Source organism: Dicentrarchus labrax, unplaced genomic scaffold (genome assembly GCF_905237075.1).
Source record: "Dicentrarchus labrax unplaced genomic scaffold, dlabrax2021, whole genome shotgun sequence".
NCBI lineage: Eukaryota > Metazoa > Chordata > Actinopteri > Moronidae > Dicentrarchus > Dicentrarchus labrax.
This window is the reverse complement of record NW_026136704.1, coordinates 33983108-33996718: the sequence shown is the minus strand read 5'-3', so window position 1 is coordinate 33996718 and position 13611 is coordinate 33983108. Positions and strand designations below refer to the sequence as shown.

The window sequence follows — 13611 nt, the reverse complement described above, 5'->3', positions numbered from 1 at the left end:
AGCTAAATCCTCGGCAGCAGTCTGTGGGAGGAAAGTGCAGTGAGGTACTGACCTGAGGTCCAGGAAAACCAGATATTCCTTTTGGTCCACGAATTCCGTTTTCCCCCCTGCCTCCCTGCCAAGACACAATGAACGGGTTCAGGATGGAGCTCCCAATACGCTTGTGTGTTATTTTACTTCATCACCTCCCACCTCCACCAAAAACAGCCACACAAATGATCCACATTTGATTAATCCAATTCAACTTTTAAACCCTATTTTAAGGTCTTCTGTATTGTCTTGTGATTCTTCTACTAATGCTTTTTTATGTCCCACATGAAGCACTTTGAATTGCCCTATTGTGAAAAGGTGCTTTACAACACTGGTTTCAAAACATCAAACAATCAGATTTTATGGATGTTTCATATTATATTCAAAAACTGTACAATGAACCCAAACAGTGAACTCAGTAACCGCAGGAAGTTTTATTTCCTGTTTAAGGAACTTTTTATACACTTATCTGTCTGTATTTTTGAATCTAAACACAGCACTGTGTGAATTTGTACTGTTACACTTGTATCCATCTGGCTTTGAAATAAAACCAGTGAGGATAAAGAGTTGAGTTTCTGTGGGAGTTTAAGTGACTGGGTATTAAGACATGAAGTAAGAATTGATGTGTATTTATCTCTTCTGTCTCCTGTCCTCCAGTCTCTGTCCAGTATCTGCTGTGCAGCATTTTGCCATTGACCTGAGTCTTTACTGCTGTGGTTGTGTATTAACCACATAATTAACCTCAAAATTAATCAAAAACAGTCCACTGGTAATTAAGCTTCCAATTTGTATTTTGAAAAAGTCAGAAATGGAGTCAGCATCCTCATTAACCTTCAAAACCACTCCTATATAGTCCAAATCAGACAGACAGTTACTGAAATATTGTCCATATAGGTGATGAATAATGCTAATTATGCAAAATGCCCAAGTTAGCATCTGTCAGTTTCTAAATTCTGGGGTACATTTCTAACACAAAACTCCGGGGTACTTAACATTTCTGGGTTTACGTTGCTGTCAAGTCGGCTATCATGACACTACAATGATTGAATGTTTGGTATATCCCGATAACAACAGAATTTCTGTATAAATAAATACATTTAGATGAGATGTTGGATGCAGAGACGAGGCTCAGAGAGAACTCACCTGTGGACCAGAAGCACCTGGGCTCCCTGGGAGTCCTCGAGCTCCTGGTCCTCCAGGCAAACCCTGTAAAGGACACAGGCAGTTTAAAGAGAGTATTTCAATGTGTTATGGATATGTTACAGAGCCTGGTGTTTGAGTTCCTGTCCTACCTTCACACCGATGGGGCCTCTTCTTCCATCTGGACCCTGCACACACAACAGACGTAATTAATAACGTATTATTCACAGTGATTATATTCACAGCTGAGTCACATAAAGGTTACAGCAGTTTCCCAAACTTATTTTCTTATTTTTCACTTTTTAAACATGACAAACCATGGTGACTTAATTTACATTGAGACAAGCAAATTTGTGCCTAAATGAACATTCCTGAGCAGTTTTACAGCTGTTTCTGCATCACGTCACATTTTCAAAACAAAAAAACATTAAACGGGTTGTTTTACTTAAATGTGTGCAGTATTTTAAGTATTATTGTTCCACTGACTCATTTTCTTTAAGATGTCTTTATATCATCAGTAAAATATAAGTATTATAATGCCGTATAGCTTAATTTTATCATAGTCTTCATTTCAGTTTATTAATCATTATAAGTATGCAAGTTTTTCACTTTATAAATGAGACCTGATGAATGCTTTGAAGCAGAGTAACTGTAAAAGGCAGTCTCACACATTTTAAAAAAATTATAAATGAGACAAAATTAGTGCATTTAGCAGGAAGAAGAGATTTTACAAAGATATTTGTGACCCAAATAAAATCTGTGAATAAACGGGATTGATGTGACTGGATTAAATGAACCGAGTGTAACAGAACAGCTGCTTTACTGACAGGTCTGTCAGCACTCAATGGACACATTAAAGTTTCTCTCTTGTCACTTTACTGGCTGTTTGGGGTGAATATATACAGACAACAAAAGCAGTCAGAAAAATACGGTACTGTCTAGGGCTGTGTATCTGTAGCTGTGTAAGATTCTGATGTTCACGACACACAACAGTTTCCACCATTAGGGAGAACTTGGCGACAGTAGCAAGGTTTAGTCTAGTTGAAAAAGTCTAAACGTAATTAAACAATGTCAAATAGTCATAAGTACAAAAGCATAAAGAAGTATAATAATTTTTTTTACTGTAGTACAAGAACAGCAAAAAATACCTACAGTGACCTGAAATGCAGTGAAGTGAAAGTATAAAGTAGCATAAATTGGAAATACTTAATAAAACCACTGGGTTATAAATATATAATAGGACAAGATGGAGGACAGAAATCTCACCCTGTTTCCAGGGATTCCAGGATCTCCTTTTCGACCGTCCTCTCCGGGTACACCCTGTGGATTTAAACACGTTGTGATAAAGGATTAATACACTTATAAAACAATAAAATGAAGATTTTTTAAAAGTGTAAAACCCTTAACCCTGAGTTCAGATCTGTAGACTGTTGGAGCTTCTGGGAGTAGATTTCTAAAGTAAATTTGGGTTCTGAGTATGTTTCCTTTGAACAAAAACCTGAATTGTACCTGGTTATGTAATCAGGTTACATCCTTGATGTATTGCTGTTAGCAAAGTTTCCAGTCTGAAGTCAAATTTTTACCATCCAGTGTTTAGATCTTGGTGCTTTTTCACTCTAGATTTGAACAGGATGAACGATTTTAGTCATCGGACGTCTGGATCTTATCATAGAAACAAACTGAGCCCACGTCAGCCTTAGCCTTAGTATATTAGCATGAGTTCCTCTTTGTTATTGTTTTGTTGTGAATGTTTCTTACCGGTAAACCTGGGTTTCCGGGGTCACCTTTGGCTCCGGGGGTCCTGTTATCAGTGCCTGGTTCACCCTGTCAGACAAAACAAAGTCCTAACTGCCTGAAACTCCACATAGCGTTCAATGTGGAGCTTCCAGCTATGATCGGCCAAAGATTATTTAGGATTTATTGATGTCATAATAATCATTTTGTAATGATGCATAACGCCGACCTGATGTCACTGCAGAGATGATCAAGAAACAAATGTGTCTGATGTGGAGAGCTCCGCCAGAAACACATTTGGAGGGAGGTTGTGCTTTCACCGTGTCTCTTTGTTTATCCCTTTGGCTGAACTCTGCAGCACTTCGGAGTTAGTTTAAGGGTTTGTTGATAGGAAATGTCAGATGAGGGATATTATAAGCCCATTAAAGTCTTCTGTTGAGACAAGAGTGAAGACTCTCCTACCTCTTTGGCCTGTTAGGAGTTTTACTGGACTGGGGAGGCTCTTCGATTCTCTCTTAAAAAAAAATTCACTTCAGTCTGAAAATCTGTTCAATAAAAGCAACAAGCCAGCCATTTCCCCACCCTTTAGACCTAAATGGTTTCTGTATCCTGTATAAATATAGAAAACATAGAATCTGTATCCTCAACTTCACGTGCCTCTGCAGGGTTGCTATATTGCAGAGGTCAGATCAGCAAGTTAACAGTACTGAAAGATTCAGACTGCGCTAACTCGACTGTAATTGCTTCATTGTGAAACAATTTTTAATGAAATTGGTTTGTTATAAATGTGAGGAACTGAACTTGAATGTAAAAGAAGTGTCTTGTTTTGTCTATTGCATATTTACTATTGCTTTCATAAAGCAAAAGTATTTCTTGTAGATATCTCAATGAAATAATCAATAAAATACGCAATTACTTAATTACTCCATAACTTCAGCCCTAGTCAGGAGAGTCAGTGTCATTTAAATCCAATCATCGATTGTCAAATAAAGTTTTTGAATTCAATTGAATTTCCTGCCAAGTGCAATTAAGCAATAAAAGCAAAACCAGTTCTGTTGGACTGGACTGAAGATGTTTGTTCCAGTGAACACAATCATTGTCTTTGTGAGTGGGAAGCCAGTGAGGGATCAGGGCTACTCCTGGTGGGTCAGGGTGTGTACACAGAAGGGGGTGGGATCTGGGAGGTAGAAGACATGAACAAAAGAAATAAAACGACAGACAGAAAGACAGAGACCCTCTTGGGACTCACCGGATCTCCTCTCAGTCCTCGCTGTCCTTTCAGCCCCGCCTCTCCTCTTATACCCGGGATACCCTGAGGACGACAGTTCAACCCATCAGTCAAACAGTCTGAGGTCAGAGGTCAACACCTCCAAGCTCAACTGATCGATGTGGGTAGATAAACAGCTAAAATATGTAACAACAACAGTAGGAACGTAAACAACAGAGTATCTACAGGGTTTTTAGATTTTTTACCGGGTTTCCTGGGTCTCCTCTGTCTCCTCGGGCTCCATTTAGTCCCGTAAGTCCCTGCAAACCAAACCAGAAACAATACTCAGTACCAAAAATAGCATTATATAATATTATTTCACTAGTAGCCTACTGAGGTTTTTTATTGCCGGTTTTGACTCCTGCCACCCTGTCCTCTGGCTGTCTCGGAGGTTGTGTTCACTGGGAGGCTGCTGAGCCCCATTCAGTTGCACAGTTAGCTTACAGCAGCTACATTAGCAGTTAGCTAACGGCAGCTGTTAGCAGAGTTGTGGCAGAGCAGCCGGAGGACGTCATAGGGAAAACCAGACACTATTCTCTCCATGAAATGATGGATGATCCAATTTCACCTAAATCACTGATAAAGTTTTGTTATTGTTCATACCTGCTCTCCGTCGACTCCATCCAGTCCGTCTTCTCCGTTCTCACCCTGCAGGGTTGGAGAAAAATCAGCTGTCAGATCTCAACACTGCTGTCCTTGATAAGTGTTTGTCCAAACATTGGTCTGTAAATCACTTTTTTGCTTTGCTTATCTGACTTTTGATTACATTCTAGTCCTGAAGAACTCACCCTGTTGCCGGAGACTCCTCGGTTGCCCTGCAGAGACAAACAGATGTTAAAGATGTCACCAAAGTGCTCTTTTATATACATATAATATATATATATTTATATATAGTTATATAATATATACTATAATGCTCATATCAGAAACCTTTCTCAGCCTCACAACGTTTTTGTCTTAAACACACGAGTAGCAGACAACAGAAGACTTCACCACAATGTTCGTCACAGTGAAGAAAGTGATTGTATCCTAATCTCCTGCCTAGTTTACTATATCTGAGTTTTAAAAATGATATAGCAGCATTTTCATACCAATAAACAAAAGCTGAAATCTGTGTCTACATCTTTAGTAAGTAGCAAATCACTTTGTAAGACGGAGAGCGTTTTTAAAAACATTGAAAATAGACGTCTGAGCAACGTTATATGCTAACCACACGACTTTCACATGTCGCCAGTATCAGTGTTCTTCTGAATCCGTCCCTCCAGGAAGTCGTGATCACGACATAAACGCAACAATTCTGAGCCACCTTGCAATCTTGTCCAATAGCTGCAACCTTTCCCCAAATTCCACCATTCACTGCAGATTCCTGCATAAAAACGTTGAGCCACATGTTGCCAAACTCACTTCATTGTTTCTAGTTCTAGTAATTAAATAAATGTCGCCGATGTTGTTGTAAAGGTTGCTTAATATATCTCCAAATTGTTGATGTTGCAAATATCGTTGTGTCGTGCGCCGACGTGCTCAACTAACGAGAGGTTACATAAAGTGGTGAAAAGTGAAAAGATGCCATGAAATCAGGCATTTTCGGCTGCAACAATCCCCCCAAAACCTTCTGATACTGTCTTGATCCGTACTGTACCTTCTGTCCTCTGTATCCAGAACAGCCCTGGATGCCCTGAGGTCCACTTGGTCCGGGAGGTCCTCGCTCACCCTGCAACAACCAAACAAAGAGAGCAGTGACTGAAAGTACAAACGGGTGTAACAGCAATATCTTCTGGACATGTAGTCAACACTGTATAAACCGAATGAAGAACCACTTACGACGCCTCCCTCCTCTCCCTGGAAGCCTGGATGACCCTTCTGTCCAGGAAGACCCTGTTCATAAAAACACAAACAACAAAATCAGTGGACGTAACATTAACAGAAACTCTTTCAAAAACTAAGAAAAGCCGCCAACTTTTTTCTGTCTACCTTACAGTGTCTAATGTGATACTCAAGATTCCCAAGAGACTAACCTTCAAACAAGCTGTTGCAAGGGTCTGCTTGCTCTCAGCCCTAACCAGCCTTCTTCCTTTGGACACATTTTCCCCAAATGTTCTTATCATCAAGTTCTAATTTAAATGTGTATTCCAGTCACCTTTATCCCTGGTTTGCCTGGAAGGCCACGGATGCCTTCATGTCCCGAACATTTGCATGTGACGTTGCAGCACTCCCTATTTGACACTGTGTCCTGCAGAGGAGAAAACAATGAACATAAACGTGTACAACAAGTAACTGTTTAAAAATAACAATGGCAGTTGGTGAAGAGGCTAGCATAGATTAAGGCTGGCTGTTTTTAAGCTATGCTGCTAACAGTGTCTCGACTCTTGTGAAAGGTAAAAGGTCAACAAGAGGGTCTCACTGCAAGAGCGACAAGAGTAACTTAGCATGTCCTACAAATCTGAGACGATTAACAGTGCAGTTCAAATCTAAAATCTAAAGTTTGGAAGACATTTGGTTTCTATAAGAAGGAAGGAAAGTTGGACAAAAGTCTGTCCATTTGTAAGATCTGTCGGACAGCAATTAAGTCCAGTGGTAGCACAAAAGATTTTAACACTCACCTGGTGCCATCACCAATAAGAGAGCAAGATTTATATGCAAAGATATGTGGCCCATTTGTGTGGTAAGAGCAAATTCAACAACAAACTAGACTGGACTGACCACACTGGACTGGACGGACCACACTGAGGAAAGGAGCAGGCTGTTCTTTCTAAGGAGGCTCAGGTCCTTCAACATGTGCACTCAGCTACTATGGATGTTCTACCAGTAGTGTCAATCTGTAGTGGCCAGGGTCATCTTCTTTGCTGTGGTACGCTGGGGAGGAGGCATCGGGACTATAACTCATATGGGTGTAGGGTCAAAGGAGACCTTTAAACATGGGGTCAATGGGACTTATTGTGATGGGTCACTTCCTTTGACCGTAACCTGATGCAGCTTGATGACGCGCAATGTCCAGTTGATAAAACTCTCTGCCTCTTACCTCTCTTCGCCTCTTCTCTCACTCCTCGCTCACCTCACTCGCCCACACCGGGTGATACGTTTTGGACCTTGACCCGGCCCGCCGATGACGCACAATGCACGACATTATAGGGATTATAGCCCAGTATAAGAGCTTTTTCCTGCAATCCCTGGCCAGCGTACCGCTAACGGGAGTCAACAGCTGTAGCTTTAAACAGAAAGTCTGCCAGCTGACTTTACTGGAGCAACGCGTCGTTAACTCAGCAGAACAACGAGTGAAACGCCTTTTCCTCTTGCTACCTGTACCAGCAGACATCGCACAGCAGAGACTGTTTGGACTTCAGAACCACAACTCTGATCAACCTGGCTCACAGGACCGCCAGCTGACCCACGCAGCTCACCTTCCTTCATTGGACTGTCGGTAACGTACTGGGCATAAACAGATAACTTAACAGAGTTAACGGCTAAACAACGACTGTTTAATTACTGTTAAAGTAACGTGTTTTATTCAGGTTATTGTATTGTGATGTCGATTTGATTAACTCAGGTTACTGTAGTAACTTTAGTCTCTGAGACAGTGCTAAGGTGATGTTAGTTTAATGTTCTGCTTCAGACTGTCTTTGCATGCAACTAACTCCCTTTTAACGGCACTGTTAATCTAAGATCACACACACACATATTCTGCCTAAACCTCAGCACACACAAGGAGAGGGATTCAAACCCTCCCGCTCCTCCATACTCTTTGTCTCTCACCAACATGTGTTTCATACTCAGCTGAAACAAAGGACAAAGACAGGGGGACAAAGGGCACACACACACACACACACACACACACACACACACACCTTTCCCTCTAACTTTTTTCCTATAAGTTAGATTGTATATAATGTATTTTCCTCTGTTTGCTTTTATTATTCCTTTAATAAATGCTTGTTTTTACATATGCTGGCCTATTTAATTTCGTACAAGAGTGAGTGATACCAACCTCTTCTATGCAGAACTCCAAAGCCTTCCACTGTAGCTATTAATAATTTATTAATTAAAATTATTAATCTGATTTCTGAATTAATAGTTAAGTGTATTTTTATGAGTCTGATCAATCAATTATTGGCTATTGTTTCCCTTATTTAAGGCTGGTGCTCCGAGGATCATTAATATTAATTAAAGTCATTTTCTATTATCTGTTGATAATTATAAACTTTGATAACCAAAATGTATTGATTAAACTGATACAGTTCAACAACTGTAACACCCTACAAAGTGGTCCCCTACACGGGGGATCAATAAAGGTCGATCTTATCTTAAATGTCTTATCCCAGAGGTTCCAAACCTGGGGGTCGGGACCCCCACTGGGTGTCAACAAAGCTTCATGGAGGATCACAAAGTCTTCTTAATGCTAAGGTCTAAAAAATATACATAGTAGACCTATATCTCAGCATTTCAAACACTGAATTTGTATGATTGATGTATATATACAGATAACACAGACAGATAATTGTTAAGTTCTAGTTCCTAAAAATATCAGGAAAACTAATCTCTGTTCAATATCTTGTTTTACACAAATTTCATGCGGTTATTGTATTCACTGTTCAGTTGTTCTCTACTGTTATTGCTATGTATTATAAAATATCTATAAAGTATGTCACTTTGTCATCAATTTAGTTAATGATAAAAAGGGATCCCTTAAGGAAAAAGGTTGGGAACCACCATCTTATCCTATGGTATAGTCTTTATGTTATCGTTTCCTGAGTGTACTATGTGTTTGTACAATGTACTATTATTGATCATTTTTTGGAATTAATTCAAACATAATAAAAGACACACCTCAAGGAAAAACCTATCGTAAAGTACTCCATAAACCAACAGGTGACGCAACGATAGGTTCACACTTCAATCGAACAGTCTGAACTCATGCAATGATCAGCCTACAGCAGAGTTGTTGGGAGAGGGATCCAGGAAGCAGTCTGATGAAGCCAGGAGGAGCCTATGACGACAGACTTTTCACCCTGACTACCAGCGGTAGAACAGGGAGAAACATTTGACCTGGACGTGGACAACACGCCTTATGAGTTAGTTTCCCGAAGAAGGGCCGAGGGCCTTCTGGTTGTGAGGTAACATAAATGACTTACAATCTGTTGGAGGATGACGTTGCCAATGCTTGGCATGCCGATGTGGATGGGGAGCTGGTAGCCAAATCCTCTGCCAAACTCCACCATCTGCAGCTCGGCGGGCTTCCTCGCTCCCTCCAGAGCCACCGTCAGCAGAGCGCTGACCCCTGCAGAGAACAGGCAAAACCACAGATTGCAGGTTTACAGTTGTAGAGGAGGTGTGTAGGATTTAGTGGCATCTAATGGTCAAATGTCAGATTGCAACTAACTGAACACCGTTGGCTTTGGGTGTTTTGGGGCGACTCCAATAAAGAAATGAATTAGAGGAAGATTAATTAATATGTATTAGAACAGTAGAAACAAGTGCTTTTGTTTTTACCAGACTGTCGCAGCAGCTCTGATTCATGCTCCAGTTTCATCACGTCTTCGTCGAGTCCGTCCGAGAAGATCAACGCCACCTGATGGACGAGGTTAGTCACATGTTAGACACATACATATTTAATCAGGATGCTTTTTGTCCAGATTTTGCATGACGATAGCATGTTTATAGTCATTCCACCACTTAATAATCTTGATAATCCAGCAACTATCTGATGGACTGCCATAAGATTTAGACGTCGGGAGGGGTGGGTCTGCAGGGGTAGCAGTTAGGGCCGCCAACAAATATTTTCGTTATCTTATATATATAATATATATATATATATATTATATATATATATAAAATATATTATTTCCCTAGATTTAACCCTGGTCCATGGTCCCCAAAACATGAATCTTAATACTCCAATACTTTTACACATCCACTAAACAAATAAGAATTCCCAGCTGTACTTATAATAATTGCTGGTTTGTTATATAAACAGAGTGTGAACGACTGCAGATAATTTGGCTCTACGTAAAACCCTGGGAATGTCTGGATCTTAAGTTATCAGAGAAACAAGCTGAGCTAACGTTAGCAGCAGCTCGGCTCGCAGCCCCTCCGGGACGTCCTTTGTCTGTCCAACAGCGTGGGAGAAGCAGTGATTGTTAAGGTGGAACTGCTTTATTCAGTGTTTTTAGCGGTTTTAATCAATTTGTGTTGGAGAGGAGGAGACCTCTGTGGATAATTGGGTTACCGGTAGAAACTTCCTGAACCATGAACACTGAAGGAATCCTAATCTTTCGAAGCTGACTGTAATGATTCCAATGGTGGTGAAGACAACAACTCCCATGATGCCAAGCTATTTTCCAACATCATTAAACATAGTCTTTTTTCTGCCTAACAGCAAAAGGACATATTGTTCATTTAGCAATATGCATGTTAGCATGCTGTAGCCAAGAGATACAGAGCTGCTGCTGCCCAGGGAGCTCTGGAGGAATAAACACCCAGACTCACACCGGCTCCTGCTCTGATCTGGAGACGTTAGCTGGCAAGAGCTCTGAGTTAATTTATTAAACTTTTGGGATAAAAAAGAGCTCTATGATACTACTTCATACTTATACAGAGAGCAGACAGAAAATGAGATTGCTCTGAAAAAAGAGAGGAAACTGGTGACTATATATGTCTGTTACTTGATTCCAGCTGTTGGTTTTATTTTACTATGAACTAAGAAAACAAGACTTTTAAAAGTTGTTTGCTCGACGTCTTGCGGACAGACCCGACAAATTATGAATCACCATCATGTAGTTATTTCAACATAATATTGATATGTTTACTGTCGGGATGCAACGATCCACATTTTTTCACTTCCGATCCGATCCCGATACCTGAATTTGGATATCGGCCGATACCGATACTGTTCCGATACCAGAGCTCTGTTTGGTTTAATATTATTATCATCATCATTATTGTTGATTTTATATAAGGCTGAAATAAACTCCTCTCAACAGGCAAGTATGATATGTACGTATGTATGCAACTTGAGGTAAGTATAAGGTTTCACGTTATCTACCTGGAGTTTACCTTGTTTTTGGAATGACTCTAGAAGTGATTCCTGACAGCTCGCCTAAAAAATCCTTGTGCTGTTTCGTGTGGTGCTTTTTTTAAATGTTTGATTGCGTTCCTAGTGTTGTACGACGCGAGGGAGCTGAATTACGGCTTTGCAAACATTGCATTTTGCTGTCTTGCTCTGCGGTGTTTCCAGTGTACAGTATTTCCACACAGCGGACATGTTGGCTAGCCACAATGCTGCTCAAGGCTATCCTGTTAGCTGGCTGCAAACTGCGGAATGAATTTCCTGAGCCGGGGGCGTGTCTCATAACTCTGTGTCTCATTGACTGGCCGGCAGGAATCGCCTGTGGAGTCATTTCAGCAGACAACGTTAAAGCGCAGACATGGCTCATGGATATCAGAAATCTGCGCAGGTTGGATTGGGAAATTCCGATACGTGAATTACGCTGGTATCGGTCCCGATAACGATACTGGATCGGACCCATCCCTAGTTTATTGACATTAAATGTTAGGCTCATACCACCTTTATAAACCAGATTAAAGTGTAACGCAAGGCGAATATTCACTTGACTTGTTTTGGGAACGCAACATAAGATAATTTCATGATTAATAAATGGAAGCTGTCACGCTCACCTTGACACCAGCTCCAGATTTGGTCTTGAACCTCTCCTTGAAGTAGTTCAGCAGGGCAGTGTTGAAGGCGGTAGATTCTGGAATCCGTAGCGTCAGGACTTTTTGCACGACTGCCTCGTTGTAGGGTTCAAAGTCTGTATCATACAATATACGTCCTCCATCATCTACTACATGGAAGGAGATGTTGGCCCCGACAGAAAGGAAATCTTTTCCGTTACTTGCCAAGAGGCAGCACAGGCCTTTTACCTCCAAAATGGAATGGACAATGTCTGGCAGGAAGGTCTGGAGGTTGCTGATGCGCATCAGCATCTCACTAGCTCTGGTTCTTTGGGAAAAATCAAATCCTATGGCGATATCAATGCTGCAGGCTGGAGCAAAGGGAAATAAGTTTTTACTTTTGGCATTCATAGACATAGAGGAACGTGGCATGAAAGAAGGCAAGACAGACACTGAGGCAAACTCACACTTTTCAACTCACCGGGGGGGGGCTCTATGATGGGTTTGGATTTGCACATGGTGTCCACTAACTTTTTCTTGATATTTGCCAACTCGTTGAAGTTTCGCACGTTGAACAGCCTCTCAGGGGTGCCAGTAATCTGCAAGAGCTCCAGGTCATGGACGTCTCCAACGCCAATGCCAAACACCTCAACTCCCAGATCCCTGATATATTGACCTGCGTCCTCCACATCATCCTGAGAATCACCATCTGTGATCAATATCAGATTCTTGGAGATTCCACTACGGCTGCCCTTTGATGTATAAAAGTACTCATTAACTTCATTCAAGGCTTGTCCGATGTGAGTGTTTCCACCTTCGTATCCCAAATTCTTGATCTGTGCGTTCACATCCTCCCTACTGAAGTACTCGTTGAGGTAAAACTCCCTCCGAGTATGAACGCTGAACTGTGCAACTCCAACATGCACATACTCTTTACTGACTTCAAAGCTGTTCACTACATCTCTGGTGAAGTTTTTCATGATCTCGTGATTGTCGTTGGACAATTGGTTGATGCTGCTAGAATAATCAAGCAGAAAAACCATGTCGGCCTTCTCTTTCTCGCAAACTGCCAAAGCAAAGCAAGAAAAAGACAATTGTCCACATTACTAAGAAACATGAAATTATGACTGTATAGCATAATTTATATTTGGCCATATCACACTCTTAACTGCCTAATTTCCTGTGGTTTCAGGTCTCCCTATACTCTCTTATTCACAAACATTAAAGTCCAGGTGAAATTAAAAATGTGATTCTTTCAAATTTTTTCTATATTATTCCCCCATTTAACAATTTATGCCAAAAAAACTTGCACATTTTTTTGTGTTTTTATATCAGAATCCGATAATTTTGTCTTCCTGTTAAACAAAATGTGACGCATGGTTACGTCAACATGAACTAACTGATTTCAACCAATAATATTATGACATTCAACCACCACACAGCTAGCTAACAGCATGGCTGGCTAGCAGAGCTCACTGATTACTGTACAAACACACAACTTTATCAGAGATTTGGGTGAAACTGGATTATATTTTATGGAGAGAATATTGTCTGGTTTTCTCTCTGACGTCCCCCGGCTAACTGCTAATGTAGCTGCTGTTAGCTAACGGCTAATGTAGCTGCTGTTTGCTAACTGCTAATGTCGTTGCCGTTAGCAACCGAACTGGGCTCAGCAGCCTCCCAGTAAACACAACCTGGTGATTTACAGAGTTTCCAAATGGACTTGTTGCTAAAAGAAGCTAACTGTCGCTATAAGGAATGTTAGATGCCATAAA

General features: G+C 40.8%; 1 protein-coding gene across 1 annotated transcript in view; it reads right to left on the bottom strand.

Moving 5' to 3' along the window:
- LOC127362923 (collagen alpha-6(VI) chain-like) overlaps nucleotides 1–13611 on the bottom strand; it is a 38321-nt gene that overhangs the window by 14581 nt on the left and 10129 nt on the right. The window contains exons 9-24 of the mRNA XM_051399229.1: nucleotides 12318–12902; nucleotides 11840–12207; nucleotides 9656–9734; nucleotides 9298–9443; nucleotides 6309–6401; nucleotides 5993–6046; nucleotides 5811–5882; nucleotides 4960–4986; nucleotides 4775–4819; nucleotides 4378–4431; nucleotides 4154–4216; nucleotides 2929–2994; nucleotides 2437–2490; nucleotides 1323–1358; nucleotides 1174–1236; nucleotides 53–115 (exon numbers count right to left, since the gene is read on the bottom strand). Coding sequence (XP_051255189.1) covers nucleotides 53–115; nucleotides 1174–1236; nucleotides 1323–1358; nucleotides 2437–2490; nucleotides 2929–2994; nucleotides 4154–4216; nucleotides 4378–4431; nucleotides 4775–4819; nucleotides 4960–4986; nucleotides 5811–5882; nucleotides 5993–6046; nucleotides 6309–6401; nucleotides 9298–9443; nucleotides 9656–9734; nucleotides 11840–12207; nucleotides 12318–12902 — 1868 coding nt within the window. The remainder of the gene's footprint in view (nucleotides 1–52; nucleotides 116–1173; nucleotides 1237–1322; nucleotides 1359–2436; nucleotides 2491–2928; nucleotides 2995–4153; nucleotides 4217–4377; nucleotides 4432–4774; nucleotides 4820–4959; nucleotides 4987–5810; nucleotides 5883–5992; nucleotides 6047–6308; nucleotides 6402–9297; nucleotides 9444–9655; nucleotides 9735–11839; nucleotides 12208–12317; nucleotides 12903–13611) is intronic.